Source organism: Stegodyphus dumicola, chromosome 8 (genome assembly GCF_044657685.1).
Source record: "Stegodyphus dumicola isolate Sdum_Otavi_A_Nest chromosome 8, ASM4465768v1".
Lineage (NCBI taxonomy): Eukaryota > Metazoa > Arthropoda > Arachnida > Araneae > Eresidae > Stegodyphus > Stegodyphus dumicola.
In genome coordinates this window covers 57,335,021-57,353,684 of record NC_140775.1, presented here as the reverse complement: position 1 = coordinate 57,353,684, position 18,664 = coordinate 57,335,021, and the positions used below count along the sequence as shown (strand labels likewise).

The 18,664-nt window shown below is 32.3% G+C and overlaps 2 protein-coding genes across 7 annotated transcripts in view; one reads left to right on the top strand and one right to left on the bottom strand.

Moving 5' to 3' along the window:
• The window catches only part of LOC118182964 (tubulin polyglutamylase complex subunit 2), a 45,167-nt gene extending 27,469 nt beyond the window's left edge, over positions 1–17,698 (top strand). The window contains exon 8 of one of the 2 annotated variants that reach the window (XM_035352351.2): positions 17,493–17,698. In XM_035352351.2, the coding sequence (XP_035208242.1) occupies positions 17,493–17,568 (76 nt within the window). In that variant the 3' untranslated portion in view covers positions 17,569–17,698. The remainder of the gene's footprint in view (positions 1–17,492) is intronic. The other variant, XM_035352352.2, reaches the window with a different exon arrangement.
• Positions 1–18,664, bottom strand: part of Kdsr (3-ketodihydrosphingosine reductase) — a 56,839-nt gene that overhangs the window by 10,112 nt on the left and 28,063 nt on the right. For 3 of the 5 annotated variants that reach the window (XM_035352348.2, XM_035352345.2, XM_035352346.2), the window contains 4 exons: positions 14,355–14,546; positions 9,637–9,720; positions 8,341–8,424; positions 8,120–8,221 (listed from right to left, as the gene is read on the bottom strand). In XM_035352348.2, coding sequence (XP_035208239.1) covers positions 8,120–8,221; positions 8,341–8,424; positions 9,637–9,720; positions 14,355–14,546 — 462 coding nt within the window. The remainder of the gene's footprint in view (positions 1–8,119; positions 8,222–8,340; positions 8,425–9,636; positions 9,721–14,354; positions 14,547–18,664) is intronic. The other 2 variants (XM_035352347.2, XM_035352350.2) reach the window with 1 other exon arrangement.

The following is an 18,664-nucleotide window of genomic DNA, read 5'->3' as shown; positions in this document are numbered from 1 at the left end:
ATTTCTTTCAGTGTCCAGAAAGAAACAGGTTTCTTCTAGAAGAAACTCAATCTTATTTTATTACTCCCTAGGTTTAAGATCCCTAAATCATACTATTATTAATTATAACCCTGTTTTTCTATAGAAAGGAAAAATGAAAGAGATGAGAAATTATAGCAGATTCTACTTGCATTTAAATACATGATATATATGTGACAAGTTATGGTGGTGTGTGTATTTAATTATGGCAAAGCACACTAGGGCTATCTGCCTAAGGGGAGGGATGCCTTCGTGGAGGACTTTCTAAGGGAAACTGGCTCGTATACACGTTAAACATGGGGAAAACCACGAAAACACCCATGCAGCCAGCCCGTTTGCGGGATTCGAACCTCGGACCGAACTACCAGTGTTCAGCGACTTTACCGCTCGGCCGCTGGTGGGCGTGAAAAATTATGAGTATCTAAATGTGAGCTAGGTTTCTATTAATAAAAATTTCTTCTAAAATCCCAAAATATAGAAATATAACATGTGGAGAAATTTATTTCTGTCAATAAAACATATTTACTTGCATCGTATGTAACTGCAAAAAGTGCTGCTAGGATAAAAATGTCAGAAAGAGTTCACAAGAAAAAGTATGGAGATGAAATTAAAAAAAAATTCTTTTATCAAATGATAGTGTATCAAGATGAATTTTTTAAATGGTAATGATCAATTGCAGCAGCTTATTATAAGCTTAAGAACATCCCAAAGTTTGCAATTCATTTGGATGAATCTATTCACATTTCTAACTTTGCACAGTTATTAATTTATATAAGACAAGCATGTGAAGGAAATCTACATAAAGAATAATTGTTTTGAAAGTTTTATCCTTTGAGAGTATGCATAACTGGGGAAAGCATATACATTAATGACTCTCTGATATGTTGACATCTGTAGAGAAGGTGCTAGGACAATGATGTGTTGATTTGTATAAGCATATTGCCATCACAAGTATAAGCATCATGGATGGCAAGTTAAAAACCGATGGCTACAAGCATATCATTTTTACAAACTGTATGATCCATCAAGAAACACTAATTTCATTTAAAGCCAAGCACTTAACAGTTGTTTATTTTCAAATCTTTGTGATGCTATGAATTCCAATTACCAAACTTTATTGCTATAAGCAGAAATACTATGAGAAGGACGGAATTTATAATCATTATGATATTTGAAAGAGAAGATAGGGCTATTTTTAACTAAGCAGAAACTGATTTTTTGATTTTTTTCACTATGAATTATGAATCTTAAAACTGTATCCTTCGTCATATTTTTGAAGAAATGAATTATTTACACATGCCATTTCAAGAAAATAATCATAAAATCAAATGAAAGAGGAACATGTTAATGAAAAATTTTAAATTAGTCAAAAAAGGAAATAAATTTTGAATAAACTCTATTGATTAAAGGGCAATCAGGCACAGGTCTCTCTTCTTCAGCAGCAAAAACTCATTTTTATATTGAAAGCAATGGGCAGAGCAAAATGAACATGAATGTATAAACTTGAAATTAGAAAAGCTGTCATACTTTAGTACTTATTTGATCAGTTTTCTGTGATTGAAACCTGTTGTCACCAAATGTTCATGAAAATGTTTAGTTTACCTTATTTGATTCACTATTTCAGTTGGAAAAGTGTGTAACCAGCTGTTCAAGTAATATTTAGTCATGGAAAAAAATTAATACAGTTTTTGATAAGTTTTAAACATTAAATAAATTAATAACAAAGTGTACTAAAGTTGCACTGTACATTGCAGTACACCCATTTTTTCTCTCTTGTATACAAAAAGCAAAAGATTCTACCATTTTTAATGTAATCATCAATGATTAATAAAGGAACAAAAAATATTTTCTGTATCACATAGCTTCATATACAGATTCAAGAGGTGAGAAAACAATAAAAATCTTACTTTTCACAACAGCAGGCATAAGTAATAAATATGAAATGCTCATAGTTGAATTGCCACCGACAAAAAGTTCTGGAACATATGGTTTGCTATGGTTATTCTTTCTTGATATGTATTTTGTAATACATAAATTATTTTATTTCCTAAATTGTCAAAAATGTTTTAGGCTATGTTCAACTGAATCAGCATACACAAGTGCAAAGCTGTATATAAATATAGATAAACGCATCTGGCTATGCCTACCACAGTTAACAGATAGTTCTTATAACATAAATTTCTACAAGAAGATGCCAGAATTCATTCGGTGACATCATGGATGGCAAGTGGCATTCTTCAAAGTAGATCAGGCTATATTTCAGCCAATACTGATGCACTGTTCAATGATGTCTGAAGCAAGTACTACAGCAGCTAGTTTCAGGGATATGGGAGAAGAAAAGCATTTCAATGCAGTGATGAAAAACATTTTTGTTTAAAAATGTGAATGCTTGCTCAGAACAAATTGGTGTTCAAAGAAATTCACGGGAATTCTTCACAAGGGCTGAAAACAGCTTATTTCTTGATATGTAAGTTTAAATGTAATCTAACTTATATTGAAGTTAAACACCTTCTGAGTGTCTAGCTGCACTCACTGTGACAAATATTATTGAAAATGTCCTCGGTATTACTGTAAGACCTGCAAGAGGAAGAGTGCAATACTGCTGGGACCTGTTGACATTTCAAATAAATGACAGCACAATAGTATTCTGCATAGAAAATTAATGAAAAAGCTGTGTGCATGATGAGTGCAATCATTGTCGACTGTCAATCAAAAATTTACATGAGAGTCACAGCAGTATCTGGAATTGTTAAAACCAAATCTGCAGGACTTTTCTTGTAAATTCATGACTGCAGATGAAATATGACACCTGAAGGAAAGCAGTGGACAGTAAGTTGAGTAAGTATGCCTAAAATGGAAAAGACTCTTTTGGAAGTTGGGAAGGTGATGGCTGCCCTCCCCCCTTTTTGGAATTCCTAAGGAAAAAAAAAATCGTGTTGGCTACTTGCAGTAAAAGAAAACAAGAATAACAAACTATTATGGAACATCATTGGACCATTTGAAAGAAGAGATGAAATAGAAATGGTTCAGCCTGTCATATCAAAATAGTCTTTTTCCTAGGTAATACACTGTCCTACAAACTGATCAATGCAATGCAAAATTCCATAACATTGCATTCTGAATTCATTTCTCATTCACCTTATTTATTCACTAACAACTTCTTCCTGTTTCCAAACTTGATAATTTGATTTGATGAAATGGAATTCTCATCAAACAGGGATACCACTGTCACCTTCAGTGTTTTGTTTTCAGCCTTACTCTTCTAATGGAATGACTTGCTGCACCAGGTGCATAGCTCTCCATGGAAAATAGGGATGACTGAAGAATAAAATGAAGACTAGTATTTTTTTCCAAAAAATAGTGTTTAACTTACATTTTAACCTCATTTATCAAATGAACACTGTAGTTATCAGTATCGTATTTTGATAAATTATACAATAATTCTGAATGAAACACACAAATTTCTGCATTTTACCCCAAATTTAAATATTTTATATACATCAAATTTCAATTATTTTCATAAATTACAACTTGTTTCTTTTCCAGATTCTGTTTTACACCGATGGCCATTAAAATTACTACACCAGGAAGGAAATCAAATACAAAGATCTGATTTATTGTACACTGCGGCAAAAAAGGGGAAGTACAGTTCTATATCTCCTGTTCTACTGGGCCGATTGACAAATTTCAACTTGCATTTTTCATGTCTCGAAAGCGCGACTTCAGATATGTATTATATTTATATATAGCATTGTATTAATATAGGTATTCTGAAACAAAATCGGCTTTTTCTGAAATGACATGCCAATTTTTTTCCATATTTCGATTCTACGAATCAAATTATGCCAAACTTCCAAGTTTTGTAAAAGTCGCACAAGTAGTTTTTAAAAAATTAGCTCTCGAAATTTTAGCTCCTCAATGTTAACTGAATTTGATATATATTTATTAATATCTCTTTTTTATTAAATTTATTTGATTCTTCCTTTCACACTTTGAAATTTTGGTTAATTCCAAATAAAATTCACACTTTTTTTAGGATTTATTTTTAAAATTTGTATTTTTAAGTAATTGTTATAAATTTTTCGAAAAAAAATGTGAATTATAACCTATAAAATTTGTAACATCATCTTAAAGAAGATGTATTTCTAAGCATATCTACAAAAAATTAGAGATCTTTTGTTCAAAATTTCCTTATACTTGGTAGGTTTTGAACGATAATAACGAAAATGTGGTTTAAGCACTCTGTTAAAATTATCTGAAAGAAGGAATGATAGACCATTTTTCCTCTTGTGCATCAATGAAAAAATAAAGTTAGTAGGTTTACTATAAATTAAAAATTCTGCCAAGTTTAAGTAATTAAAATTTCTGGCACAAACTGAAAACAATTCGGCAAGATAAATTTTTAAATTTCTCCATAATTTCTCACCAAAAATTACAAAATTTAATATCTATGCATAATTTGAGTCACAGAATCAAAATATGGAAAAAAAAGTATGTTATTTCAGATAAAGTCCGATTTTGTGTCAAAATACCTATGTTAGAATAACACTATACAGGGTGTTCATAGATCATAGGACAAACTTGGAGGGGTGGTGGAGCGTACTAAAACATGCATTTTTTGTATAGGAATGTAGGGTCTAAAGTGACGGGTTAAGGCAGGAATGAAAAAAAAAAAAAAAAAAAAAAAAAACACGAGAGGAAAATGTGCTTATGTACAAAATCAACGCAAAGTGCTTCTTTGCAGCAATACAGTATTCATAATAAATGTTCAAAAAAGGGAACACTAACAGTAATAGGAACTACAGCTGTGATTGGCTGGCAATGCAATGGTAGAGGGTGGTACAGTCAAAAGTCGTTAATCCGGACTTCGGCGATTCCGGATTATCGATTTTTCCAGATTATAGATCATCAGTTTAAATCTCGTAAGATGGCATGCAGAAATTACAAAATTAAAAATATGAAACCATAATTTATGAAATAAAGAACAATTATGATCTAAAGGGTATCAAAATTTACAAAAAGAAAAAGCTTAATATCTATTTGTTTACTTTATTAAACATTTCTTTCAATGTAAGTTGTTTAAGTTGCTTCGTTTCATGTGATAATACTTTCTCTTTAATTCTATTAAACAGACATAATTTCTTGTTTAGTTACAAATTTCCGCTGTTCAAGTCCTATAATTGCTGTGTCGAGAATACCGACTAATTTGTCAATCGAAATTTTTTCGTTTTCAATAACCTCTGTCACTTTCTTCACTATTGGAAGCGAATTATAATGACGAGGAACTTGTTTTAAATCATATCAAAGACGGAGCACATCGAGATGAAATACTACATTTGGTAAGGAATTATCAGCCAAATAAAATAAAAACATCTGCCCTGAAGATAAGGATAGTGCTGACAGATCAACTTCCAATTCATTGCGCGCCGCGGCGTTCCCCCCGCCGAGCAGCGTGAAATTGATAAACAGATTTTGGATTTCGAAACATACTTTCGCTTTAGATCCTTTACATATTAACAAATATATATCGGAAATTCTATTTGATATAATCGAAAGTTTAAGCTTACTTTTATAAAATTGCTGTAACAGTCTGCAAAAAATAATAAGCTGGATCCAATTCGAAGATTAAGGAACAACGCACTCTACAACATTAACTGAATTAGATAATTTTGGCTTAGCTTACACCGTCCGTTATACATTAAACGCGCATGCGTAAACATTTTATGAGCATGCGCACAAGCATATTTGAAGCCGTAAAGGTCTTACACGCGCATGTCAACGCGACGCATGCGCAGAAAGTTTGTAGCTTTGAGGTCCGGATTATGGGTGTCCGAATTAACGACTTTTGACTGTAGTAAGAAGGACAAATCACGATCCGATGCATCAGAGGATCATATGAAACTCTGAGGTCAAGTGTGATGGGCGAGTTTATGCACAAGGAAAAAGCTGATATGCATCTCATGTATGGTGCTGCTGATGGGAACGGCACAGCAGCGCTATGGTTGTACCAGGAACAGTTTTTGAACAGTCGTATGTGAAAGCACACAATGTTCGAGTGGTTACATCGGTCCCTGTGTGAAAACGGGTCATTTGAAGCCACCTCTGACACTAGGAGTGGAAGAAGACGTGCACAACAACCTCGCATTAAAGAATCCATCTTGAACATTGTGCATGAATCACCTCAGACAAGTACAAGAGCTATTGCACGTCGTCTACAGCTGAGTCATTCCACCGTTTGGAGAGTGCTGTCATTCGTGATCACATGTGGTTCCAGCGTGATGGTGCACCAGCCCATAACCACGTGCGGGTCCGCAATTACTTGGATGGGACATTTCCGGGCCGATGGATCTGCCGTGGTGGACCTGTTCGATGGCCACCCTGTCTGCCAGATTTATCCAGCTTGAATTTTTTTATTGAGCCATCTGAAGAGCATTATTTATGAGACTCCCGTTGACTCACTGGAGGACCTCATTGCATGAATATCCATTGTGGCTGCACGCATGCGCGAAATGCCTGTCGTTTTTCAAAATGCTCGTCAATCCCTTCTGCGATGTTACTAACCATGTATCACTGCTGGTGGTCGCAATTTTGAACATTTATTGTGAATACTGTATTGCTACAAAGAAGTACTTTGTGTTGATTTTGTACATAAACACATTTTCCTCTCGTGTCTTTTTTTTTTTTTTTTGTGTGTTCCTGCCTTAACTTAGACCCTACATTCCTGTAAAAAATGCATGTTTTAATATGCTCCACCACTCCTCCAAGTTTGTCTCATGATCTATGAAACACCCTGTGTATAAATCTAATATATATCCTAAGTCGAGCTTTCGAGGCATGAAAACGCAATTTGAATTTCGTCAATCAGACAAGCAGAAAGGGAGATACAGAACTGTTCCCCCTTTTTTTTGCAGTGTACATATATAATATAATGGGTGGAAGACATGATTAAGTTTGCAGTTCATTTGGGGTACACAATGTGCTGAATTCAGTACACAGAAATGACATTAACAACGGCTACAATCTGGCAAAGCATCGAGTCGAACTCAGCTTGAATAACAGGTATGGGTATTTCATTCCATACAGATTCAACTCTAAGCCAGAATTCATCAACTGCAACGGTCAGTGAGAGCTGCCATGCCAGTCTCTCAGCAACATATGACCAGATATTCTCAATAGGCAAGGGATTTGGTGAACATGCTGGCCAGAGCAATAGCCAAACACCCTCTGGTTGAAATATAATGGTAACTGTCGACGTGCTATGTGAACAAGAGGTGACCAATATGTGTACCCAATGGCACCTCACACTAGCGTGTGAAATCCTCAGTTCATATGACAATTGAAAATGCAAGTTAGCAAAGTTTATTCTTCTGAGTGCCTCCACGTATGGATATGTTCATTGTAATGCTGTACATAGAACCAGGATTCATCTGAAAAGACAATGTGGTATCACTCCTCTGTCCAGTATTGTCATTTATCACACTAATCTAGGCATGCCTGTCTGCTACAGCATCAAGAGAAGCTGTGACAAGACATGGTGCTGCAGACATCAATGCACTATCTATGCGGGCACTTGTCAGACTGTGCATGAGCCAAGTTCCTAACTCAGAGTATATGACATGATCCCACAAGGCCTGAGAGGAGGGGACATGCCTGTACTTTTCTGCATTAGTAGCCCAGGACTACTGAGATTTTGTATGGTATTCAGCAGTGGTCCTCCTGGACCCATCGATTTCATAGTCGTCAGACGGTCATGGGTGCCAGCAGTGTCACAGAATGATAAACTGCAGTCCTGATTGTCCACAATCCTGCTACAGTAAGATTTTAACATGGATAGTAGAAGCTGATTCTTCTTGCATGAGGCATAAGATGACTTCAACACAAACAACCAATGTGATTTCCAAACAAGAAGCCTGCTGAATGCTCCTTTAATGAATAGCAATTTTAATGGCCAATGGTATAATTTAAATTACACAAGTTCACACACACACACACACACACACACACACACACAAAAAAAAAAAAAAAAAAAAAAAAAAAAAAAAAAAAAAAAAAAGAACAGTAAAATATTTTTATCACTAAAATTTGCATATACTTCACTTACTTGCATGACAAGTTCAAGAACAGAGTTTACAGGTGCTGTTCCACTACCTAATGTGCATAATATCCAACCCTCAAAACCAATAGATGACATAAATTTCTTGTTCTGTGAATAGGAATAAAATTGAATAAATTGTTAAAATAATGAGTCTACTTATAATACTGAGCTTAATAAGCAACATGTAAGTTTGCATTCGTAAAATGATTTAAAATATATTAGCTTACAAAAGCATCTTGTAATGTTTTCAATGCAACTTCTTTTGCAGAAAATAATCCTCCAGATTCACTCATGCGCATAGTTTCAACTGGCTGAAAATAACAGAACTAGGTTAAATTCTTAAAGATTAACATAGATAAAATAACAAGCAAAATTTTTAAATGAAATGTTTCATTTTAGGTAATGAATGATGACCACTTCTGAAAGTGAGAAGTATTTCTCAGAAGATAATTAAATAATAATACTGAACATCAAAAATATCCATATTCTCTAAAATGACTATTTCCACATCCTAGATAGTCGTTTTAGGAAGGTTTCATGGCACGTGTTTTAATACACAATTTGCTTTAAATAATAAAGTTACGATTTTTAATATTAAACAGATTTTGAAAACATTTTGATTTTTCGTAATGAAGAAAATGTTTCCTACCCTAAATCTGCTCATTAAAAAATTTTTTTTAAAGTTCTAAACTTTCAGTAATAACCAACAGAAAATATATCTCTAGTTATAGCCTTTAATCAGAATTTTCATGCAGTTTTCTAGTATGTCTTCAATCTAAACTAAAACTAATTACTTTATTAATGACAAGTCAAACTTCAGCTTATCTTCAGCCTTCAGAATGCAAAGAATCCCTAGGCTTATGCCGTGAATGTCCCTAAGCCATGTTATGAATAATTTTAACTTTCATTTATTTTTATTTCTCAGACTTAATTTTCACAATAAATAGTTAATCACGGAGAAGGTGTGGTGTGGTGTATTTAATTATGACAAAGCACACTAGGGCTATCTGCCTAAGGGGAGGGATACCTTTCATGGAGGACTTTCTAAGGGAAACTGGCTCGTATACACGTTACACATGGGGAAAACCACGAAAACGCCCATGCAGCCAGCCCGTTCGCGGGATTCGAACCTCGGACCGAACTACCAGTGTTCAGCGTCTTTACTGCTCGGCCGCTGGTGGGCACACGGAGAAGGAGAAAATGTTATTTTACAACCAGCCTGCTATAATTGTTATGCTAACATGCCTATTGTTAACATGTCTTAAATTTTCTGCATTTAATGTCTTCATACATTTTTTGTTTTTCGGCATTAACACAAGAAGAATAGTTTAACAAAGCATTTAAAATGTTAAACTGATGTAAACAAGTTTATACAAAGTATAAAGTTAAAGAAAATAATACTATAAGATTTTATTTTTAATATATAAATGGCAAATTTTAAAATATTTGGCCCATTTCATTTCAGGCTATAATTATTTTCAATTTAAAAAACTATCCATACATATGTATAAAAGGCAATATACCTTATCTTTGATTTCTTCTGCAAAGCCAGGGGTATCTGTATCAGGAGGGAAAGATACTGTGACACTTATATTATATGGCTTAACCTAAAACAGACAATAAGACTAAAATTATGAATTTATGTTAGTATAAATTAAATTAAGGAATGAATACTATTTACAGATTATAACAATGCAACATTTCAATTCATGCACAAAGAGTGATTAAAAAATAAGCATATTTTGTAATGGAGTATGTGCACAAATAACTCATTGAGGCAATGCAGGATACTGTTGCACAATGAGTAAAAGCATTCTGCTGGCATAAATCATCACTCTTTACATGAATTTCAAATGGTATGAATTGCTATATGAATATAGAGCTCACCAACACGAATTTTTCCTACTTCGTCTTATCGGACGTAAAACTCCGTCGACCTAAGGTGTCATACTCCCTTTGGCTGAGAAGCATACCACTTAAGAGGTCACTCGAGACGATGCTAAAAAAAGAGGATGTTAAAGAGGGCCGTAACCTCAGAAAATGAAGGTGTAGCTAAATCAGAGAAGCTACCCAAAGGAGATATAGGAAATGATTATGAAGTATCTGCTTTGAGCAGATGCTCCATTTCTTTTTACAGTTCCATAGATAAAAACTGCACAAGGAATGATAATTTATGTCAACAGAACACTTTTACCTTTCACTCAACAGGGTCCTGCATTACCTCAGCATGTCATTTCTGAACACACTTTCCGTTACAAAATCTGCTTATTTCAGGTGCCTCTGCATTTTTACGAGATATTTTTGAGTCACTCTGCATGTGCATATATGTGATAATTTGAAAATAATAAAAACCTTTATCTTTGATATTTAATTATATGTTTATTATATTATCCAGTATTATTTATTATCAGCAATTATCATGGCCTGTTCAGAGCATCAAGAATACAAAAAACATAACATGCCATTCTTCCTATATTCATCTCAAAACTTAACATTAGTGCTGACATAAAAACTTTATATCTGTTAATTAGATGGAATATGGTAAATTTAAGGTGCTGAAAGTTCTTTATTTTTTCAGTTCTCATTCTATATTAAATATTAAAAAATTCCAAATGCAACTAAAATTAATTTTTTAGGAGATTACCTTTAAACTGTTAAAGATCAAAAGTTCTCAAAACTAGATTTGAAACTTCAAAATATTTTAATTTGAAATATTTTGCTAACAATTTCTAAAACAATGTTATTCATTATGAAAAACTCATTCTGGAAAAGAATGAGTAATAAAAAAGATGCACTTGGTAGAATCATTAATTTGGTTTTAAAATAAATACAGTAAGCTTATAAGTAAACTTATAATCAGTCCCCTTTTAATAACCCATATTTTCACCAGGATTCCTCCTTCCCTGAATCAAAAAAAGTATGCTGTTATTATTTCTTCTAGAATGCAAAGAAAAGTTAAATGAAAATTTTGAAAGCTCTTAAGTTTTAGTTAATGGTTGGCTTTTGGATTGTCGTTACTATCTGTGTTTTTTGTATCAATATTTGTTGTTTTTAATATATTTTTTGAAATCAAGTGGAAAAGGAATACATTAATTATTGAAAGGAAATTCAAAGCATTGGAATACATTGCTAAATAGAAAGCCTTTGTAAAATGTTACTCAGTGTTGGAAAAAGTACAGGGCCTAACAGGCAGAAGAATCATAAGACATCATTAATGTTATTAATTAATTAATCAATTACCAAATTACCACTTTTTTCCAAAAATTAAAAAAAATAACTACTTTTCCCCCAAACAGAAATACTGAATAGCTAATGAATTTAATTTTCAAAACTGTTATTGTTATTCCATTTTAGGAGCCGTAAAATATTGCAGCGAAAATATAAACGCAAAAGCGCCAAATCTAGCAAATGTGCACATTTAACAGCACTCCAAATCTAGCGAAGGTGCCGAAGTGTGTAAATTTAGATAGTTCTATATTTATAAGTCGCCATTGAAACACTAGTTTAATTTTTTAATTCTTTTCTAATAAGCCTATGGATTTAACAATTTGGCAATTTCCCAATGACAAAAAGTCTACAATAGAATTTTTTCTAAGAACAGGCATCATTCATGATAGAAAATTATGTTCAAACAACCATGAGATAAAATTATGTTTTAGCAGTAACTCAGTAGCGAAACAGAGGTGCAGAAAAGAAACCTGTAATTAGAAGAAAGGATTAAGAAGTCAAAATTAGTTTGAAGGATCAAAAATCCCCTTACTTAAACCATTAGGTTCATCTATTTTTGGTGTCAGGAGATGACATCTATTGAATTTTGTGAACTCCAGCAGAAGAGAGTGCAGAGTGGAACAGTTAAATGTGTTAGGAATGTGACGCAACTTTATTTACTCGGCATTACTTGAAAATCAGCGGATGAGGCAAAATTGTTGAAGTAGACAAAAGCCTTTTTAGTAGAAGAAAGAATAACGTTGGGTGGGTTCTTCTACCACAATTTGTTTTCGGTGGGTTATGCAAAGAATCGAATGAATGTTTCTTCTTAATTGCTGTTCCAGAACGATCGGCGAAAACTTTATTGAACACCATAAAAGAAAATATCGTAGAAGGAAGCATTGTTTTATACTGACTGCTTGAAATCATACAAGTCGGATGAACTGCAAAATGCCAGTTTTGACCATTTTACTGTCAATCACAACTACAATTTTGGATTGACGTTACTATATGTGTAAAAGTGAAAGTGAGTGTCATAGACAAACAGTAGAGCAGCTGTGTGGCAATGCTAAATGGCATAATAAGTTGCATTGCTCGACAGCATTTAGATTATTATTTGTCCAAGTTTATGTACAGATGCTTGCACAAAAAACTGAAATATTCTCTACTATATTGGAAGACATAATTATATCTCCCGTTTAATTTCAGTTATGTTTAGCTTTTTGTTTGTAAATTATAATAAGAAAAAATGTATTTACATGAAATTAACCTTTCATTCAAACTAAAACAATAATCTTAGACAGTTATTTACTATTATGTTTCCTTTCTTGCGTTAGGGTTACCGTAATTATTTTTGGTAGCATTGGCATCAACAGTAGTTTGGTGATTTTTTACGGCCCTTATAACGGAATTGTAGCTTGTTATTTTATAGTCAAGACTTTAGTACGCAAGAATATTTGGTGAAGATGCTTTCTAAGAAGTCGGAAAATGAAGCCACTGATACTGAAGAAAAATAACGTAATGAATAACTGAAATTATTTTATTTTGAATAAACATTTTCATCATTAATTTATTGAAAACAGAATAAGATTAATATTGTGCTACCTATGATGCAAGTGGGAGTTTAATCTTGCCAGCTGTGAATATGAGAATGATGAGTAAGCAAAAAGTGCCTTGTTCTGCAGAACAAATGATTATTACTATGTTTTTTCCCTAGAGAAAGGGCCTCAAGCTTACAAATTTCAATCAGGCTTTGGAGACAATATGCATAACAGTGTCTGTCACATATAGGCAGGTGGGATGTGTCCACATCTTCCGTATGATATAGGGAGTTACTTTGAACAATGACATACTTTGCAACCATGTAACCTTTCCAATTTTCTTGTCATTACATTTGCCTGGGCCCCATCTGAATGCTCTTGTAGCTTTACCAAACAGCTTACTATGTATGCCAAATAAAGTTGATGCATTACTGACTGATAACTGATTAAAGTATAACACAAAATATATAAAACCAAAGTTTTATAACCATGATCTAAGGGCTATAGAAATCTAAAATCTGGTCATATAGAAGCCAGTTAATTCACATACACAATAAAACTTCTAAAAATTATTCATATTTCTAAGAATGATCTTTTTGAAATTGTCCCTGGCAGGTGAAATATGCAACTCAAAATTTTTGATTAAAAAAATCAGATTACTTGATATGAACACTTTGAATTGCACTCCACTTGACTATCAATTAACTATTATACACCAGATTTACAATTTACTAATTGAATTCTTTGCTGAAAATTCCATTTAACAGATACTCAACTGACAACAACAGCACAGATTAGAATGATCACAGTAATGTTTCATTTCAATAAAATTCAAACAATTATTTAAATAGTTACAACTTATGCTATTACCATTTCTAATGTCTTTTACATCTTTCTAGAATAAGCTTTTGGTACTCTTCTGTTATCAGGACCAGATTTAGAAATGTATCTACGTATGGATGCACGGATGGATTCATGTATGCAATATACTATATATGTATGTAACATATCTATGTGTGTGTGTATAGACACAAATATATGCATATACATACATATTCATGTATGCATTCCTGAAAACATATATACATTCCTGAATCTGGTCCTGATAACAGAAGAGCATGTAAGGTTTTGTGCACAAGAAATATAAAAGTAACATGACAGAGCAAAAATTAAAAGCATCTAATTAAAGTTTATTAACATTATAATCTGAAATGATAAAAATGTTCTTATGATGAATCCATATAATATAACCGTAACAACTAAAAACTTCTATTATTATTACAAATTACGAGTTATTTGAAATAGCTATTATCATTACACTAATATAAAATTTTTACACCAAACAAAAATGACATCCCAAGAAATTATGACTAAAAAATGAATAGACCTAATTTCTGTGTTTATAGATATGAAATAATTTAAATATTTTTAGATAGCAAACAGGGCATTTACTAAACTACATAAATTAAATCATTCAAATATATCATACTAGCCTCCATTTGGAGCGCTTGTGCCAATCCAAAAAGAGCAAATTTTGATGCAGAATACGCAGTGTATCCAAACAAACCAATTAAGCCTGCTAAAGATGATACAAAGACAATTTTACCACGTTTTCGTTGTTTCATCAAAGGTAATACAGCATATGTCATATTAACACTGCCTAAATAATTCACATTCATCATTTTCTAAAGGGGAAAAAAGAATTAGTCAAAAATTTAAAATACATACATAAATCACACTCAGCACAAACAGAAGAAAATTTACAACACTGTACTGTTACCAAGAAGCAGAAATGCTGTAAGAATTAAAAAGTAAAATAAAATAAAATAAAGGAAGGTTCCAAATACACTTTATTAAAATACATGTGTATGTATATATATATACATAAAAAGGTCACAGCTATAGTCATGGAACGTAGCATGCAAACATCATTCGAAGAGTTGCACAAATGATTGAATTTTCAGTGTGCCAATGATGCAAGATGACACATTCAACACCAGGGAAAAGACATTAAAAAAAGTTTTCCCTCATAGGCAATTTTAAATGTATCCTTCCCTTCAAAATTACAAATTATGTACAAAGATGCCTTTGAAATGTATTCAATGGTGCTGTGAACAATAGCCTGATTTAGAGAGAAGATGAATCATGGGCTAAGAAAGTGGGTAGGTCCACCAGATATATCAATCACCCTCTCAATGAGCTATTTACATTTCAGATGTACTTTGCTATATACCTTTCAGATGTACTCGATGGTGCTACAAGCAATAATCTGATTTAGAGAGAAGATGAATCATAGGTTAAGAAAATTGAGTTAGTCTACCAGATACATCAATCACCCTCTTGATAAGAGTAATATGGTCATTTTTCAGTGATAATAACAATGGATTAGAGAAAGCATATATAATTATCAGAATTAGAGATGCTCACATGACTGACTGTACAATCAGGATACAGTAATGACTGCACCCAATGGCACTGCTATAAACCATTTTAAGGCTTTGCCATCCTCCATGCATCCTATAGCATCAAAGGATATCATTAAAAGATGACTGGCAAAAGATAAAGTAAGGTAGTAACATTGATTAAAGATGCTGTTATTGGCATTCAACAATACAGACAGAGCAATTTGGATTGAAGCTGAGTTCGGTCATCATAGATAATATTTGGTCAGAAGGATGTTAGCATGTTCTGAATAGGAACAAATCTACCCCCCCTTTTCTTTTTCTTTTTAATGCTGATGAACATTACTTATGTGTGTATGAAGGAAATGATCAATGTTCTGATCCCCAATTTGCTGTTGAATGTCACACAGCCATCACACTTAATTTGACAGTCTAGGGCAGTGATACTCAGCTTTCAAACTGACACATGAAAATTTAAAATTAAAAAAATTTTGGCGATCAACAAATATATATTGCATTTTTAATATTTTGATTATATACATGTATGATGCACAAACTATAAAAATGTGTTAAAGAAAAAGTATAATTATGTATTCTTTATATTACTATACATTAAAAATTACACAAGATGTAAATTAAATACAGAAAAAAGATATTTTAATGTGAAACCTGACACTGTGTATAGAGTACTTTGGTATATACAATGTTATGGTTAAATTTATGCAATCAGTTACATGTTTGTTTGTTATCCTGGATCTGAACTTTTGATTTTATCAAGTTTATTGTTGAAAAACCACTTTCGCAATAGTAAGTTGATCAAAGCCAGGAGTCTAACCTTTGAAAAGTTTCTTTTAAGTGAGGATATTTTTTCTCATCTATGACTATACAAAAGTTTGTTCACGAAATTCTTGTTTTTTAAATGTAGATCAGATTGAAAATCTATTATTTCCATATCTAAATCAGTATAAATTTTATTTAACATATTTGCATTCTGCTGCAATATTTTAGAAATATTAGTATCAGCAAATGGATTTGAAATGAATGAAGTAATGGCTGAATTTTACAAAAAAACTGAAAATCCAATTTCGAAATTATTTTGAAGTTTGATGAGATTTTCATACATTTATTCTCAAAATTAATGAAAAAAATATTTCATTGCTCATTCATCATTAAAATTATAATTGTAAGTATGTTTTTTCTTTTTTTTTCCCAGCTCTTGTGATAACATGATTAGGGTAACTACAAAATCATATATCTATTGAGACTAATGAATAACATACATAGAAGAAGTGTATTTTTCTATAACTTCGAAAATTCATTCTATGTTGATGGCATGTGTTTCATACAGCCTACAGCAAATTACTGATGGTGGCATTGTAAATTAACTAGACACTGCATGGCAAAAGCACTCATAATCATCAAATGAAAATGGAGCATTCAGTTCAATCTGAAATAACGCACCATAATCACAACACATTAAATATTGAGACATGGACCTTATGCTTTGTCCTGACACTAATGTTGCTGTGTAATGACTAGTGTAAAATAGGGTGTCCACTGCACATCCCAGATGGTGGCCTAATTGGAATTCAACTTTTCATTGATCTCTTGGTTCTTGACTTCACAAAACTGAGAAAGGATCAGAAGTGCAATCTGAGCCACATCAAGAGGTCCCAAGAGCCACGGATTACGCATGCCTGATTTAGAGTGACATTTCTTGTGACAGCTGGTTTCTTGCAAGGAAATCTAACGGCTTGCAAGTATGTTGAAATCATTTTGCAGCTCAGAGTACTATATATGCTTTAAAGTTAGCTAGGTGTTATTTACCAGTAGGACAACCATTGATTATATACTGCATACTTTAAATGGCAGTTTCTTCAAGGATTCAACACATTTCAAAGGCCAGGCACCCAAATAGATCTATCATCAATAGAACATATTTTTGGAACATATTGGAATAAAACTATAATATTCTCAGAACATTATTAAATTAGTTGAATAGATGTAAAATTCTCAGCAGAATCTCCTACAGAGGGGCATGCATAAATAATTTTCCTTCTAAGTGTTATACTGAATATCAGCTGCTACTATAAAACTTACCACTTATTAAAATGTGATCCTTTTATCGCTATTTTTTAAACATTTTGTTGCACTAAAATTCTAATTATTTGCATTATCAAATTATACATACATGTTGAATTTTACAACAGTATTTCAATTTTTTTACAGACAGACAGATGGATGGACGAACGGTGGAAGCACGCACGAACGGTGGACGCCAATCAATGGCACAGTGACTCAATAGATAGCAGGTGCTTGAAAGTGAATACAGGAATCTCAGCTAGTCTGAAGAAGAACCACTTTTACGGCATATCTACCCCTCTTGAGTATTAGATTTTTTTCAGTCATAGACTTTGCAGATTAAAAAAAAAAAAAAAATTCTTGGAAAAAATTGCTAGTGGTTTTGAAGTTCGTATATTAGTTCATTCCAGATACCAAGTGTCTGGATTTCAGACTCTGTACTGTATAAATAATTAAAAAATATACTCTTAAACACATATAACATGAAAAATTAAAATACAAATTAACTTCCCTTTAATAACAATTCCTGCTAAATGCAAAAATTTTTATTTAAATTAAAAATTTCTCTGAATTTATGTGATTCTATTTTTCAGAAATATAATAACTGGAAATATAAATATCAAATTTTTTAAAACATAATATAGCAAATTATTCACTCATAAATTCACGGTATTTTTTATTTTATCTGGAACAGTGTTGCAGCAACATAAACTAGAATCACAACTTATGCCTATATTTGCTATATTAGTATCTGCTAGATAATATCCCAGTATAATGATTCTCATATAAATGACAGTATGAAAATAAATGCATTTCTCAGTCAGATCGATACAATTAATGACATGCAATATTTTAACTCTCACATTTTGGTTTTATTAGTATAAAATGACAAAAAAAAAAAAAAAAAAAAAAAAAAAAAAAAAAAAAAAAAGATCCAGAAAGTATCATACAAGGATTCACTGTTTTATTCTGTAACATTTCAGTAATTAAAGGATTTTAGTAGACAATTAAGCGAGAAAGAAAGAGATATGGTTATATCAGTACTATATGATCATGTCAATATCAGGTTCCTTCGTACATTATACTATATCAGTTTTGATGAAACTATGAAATTACATCCCAGTAACACCTTTCTTTTTGGCATCTTTATTAGAGCAACAAAAAGATTTAAGTGGCAAATTTTGTTATTTAATACCTACCCCAAAATTATTGAACATATTCTTTATCTACTATATAACCTAAAATTAGTCCTGTAGCTATTTTACCCATTAATTTTGCTTATTTGTTTGCTTACAACATTGAAAGATATAAGGTACCCA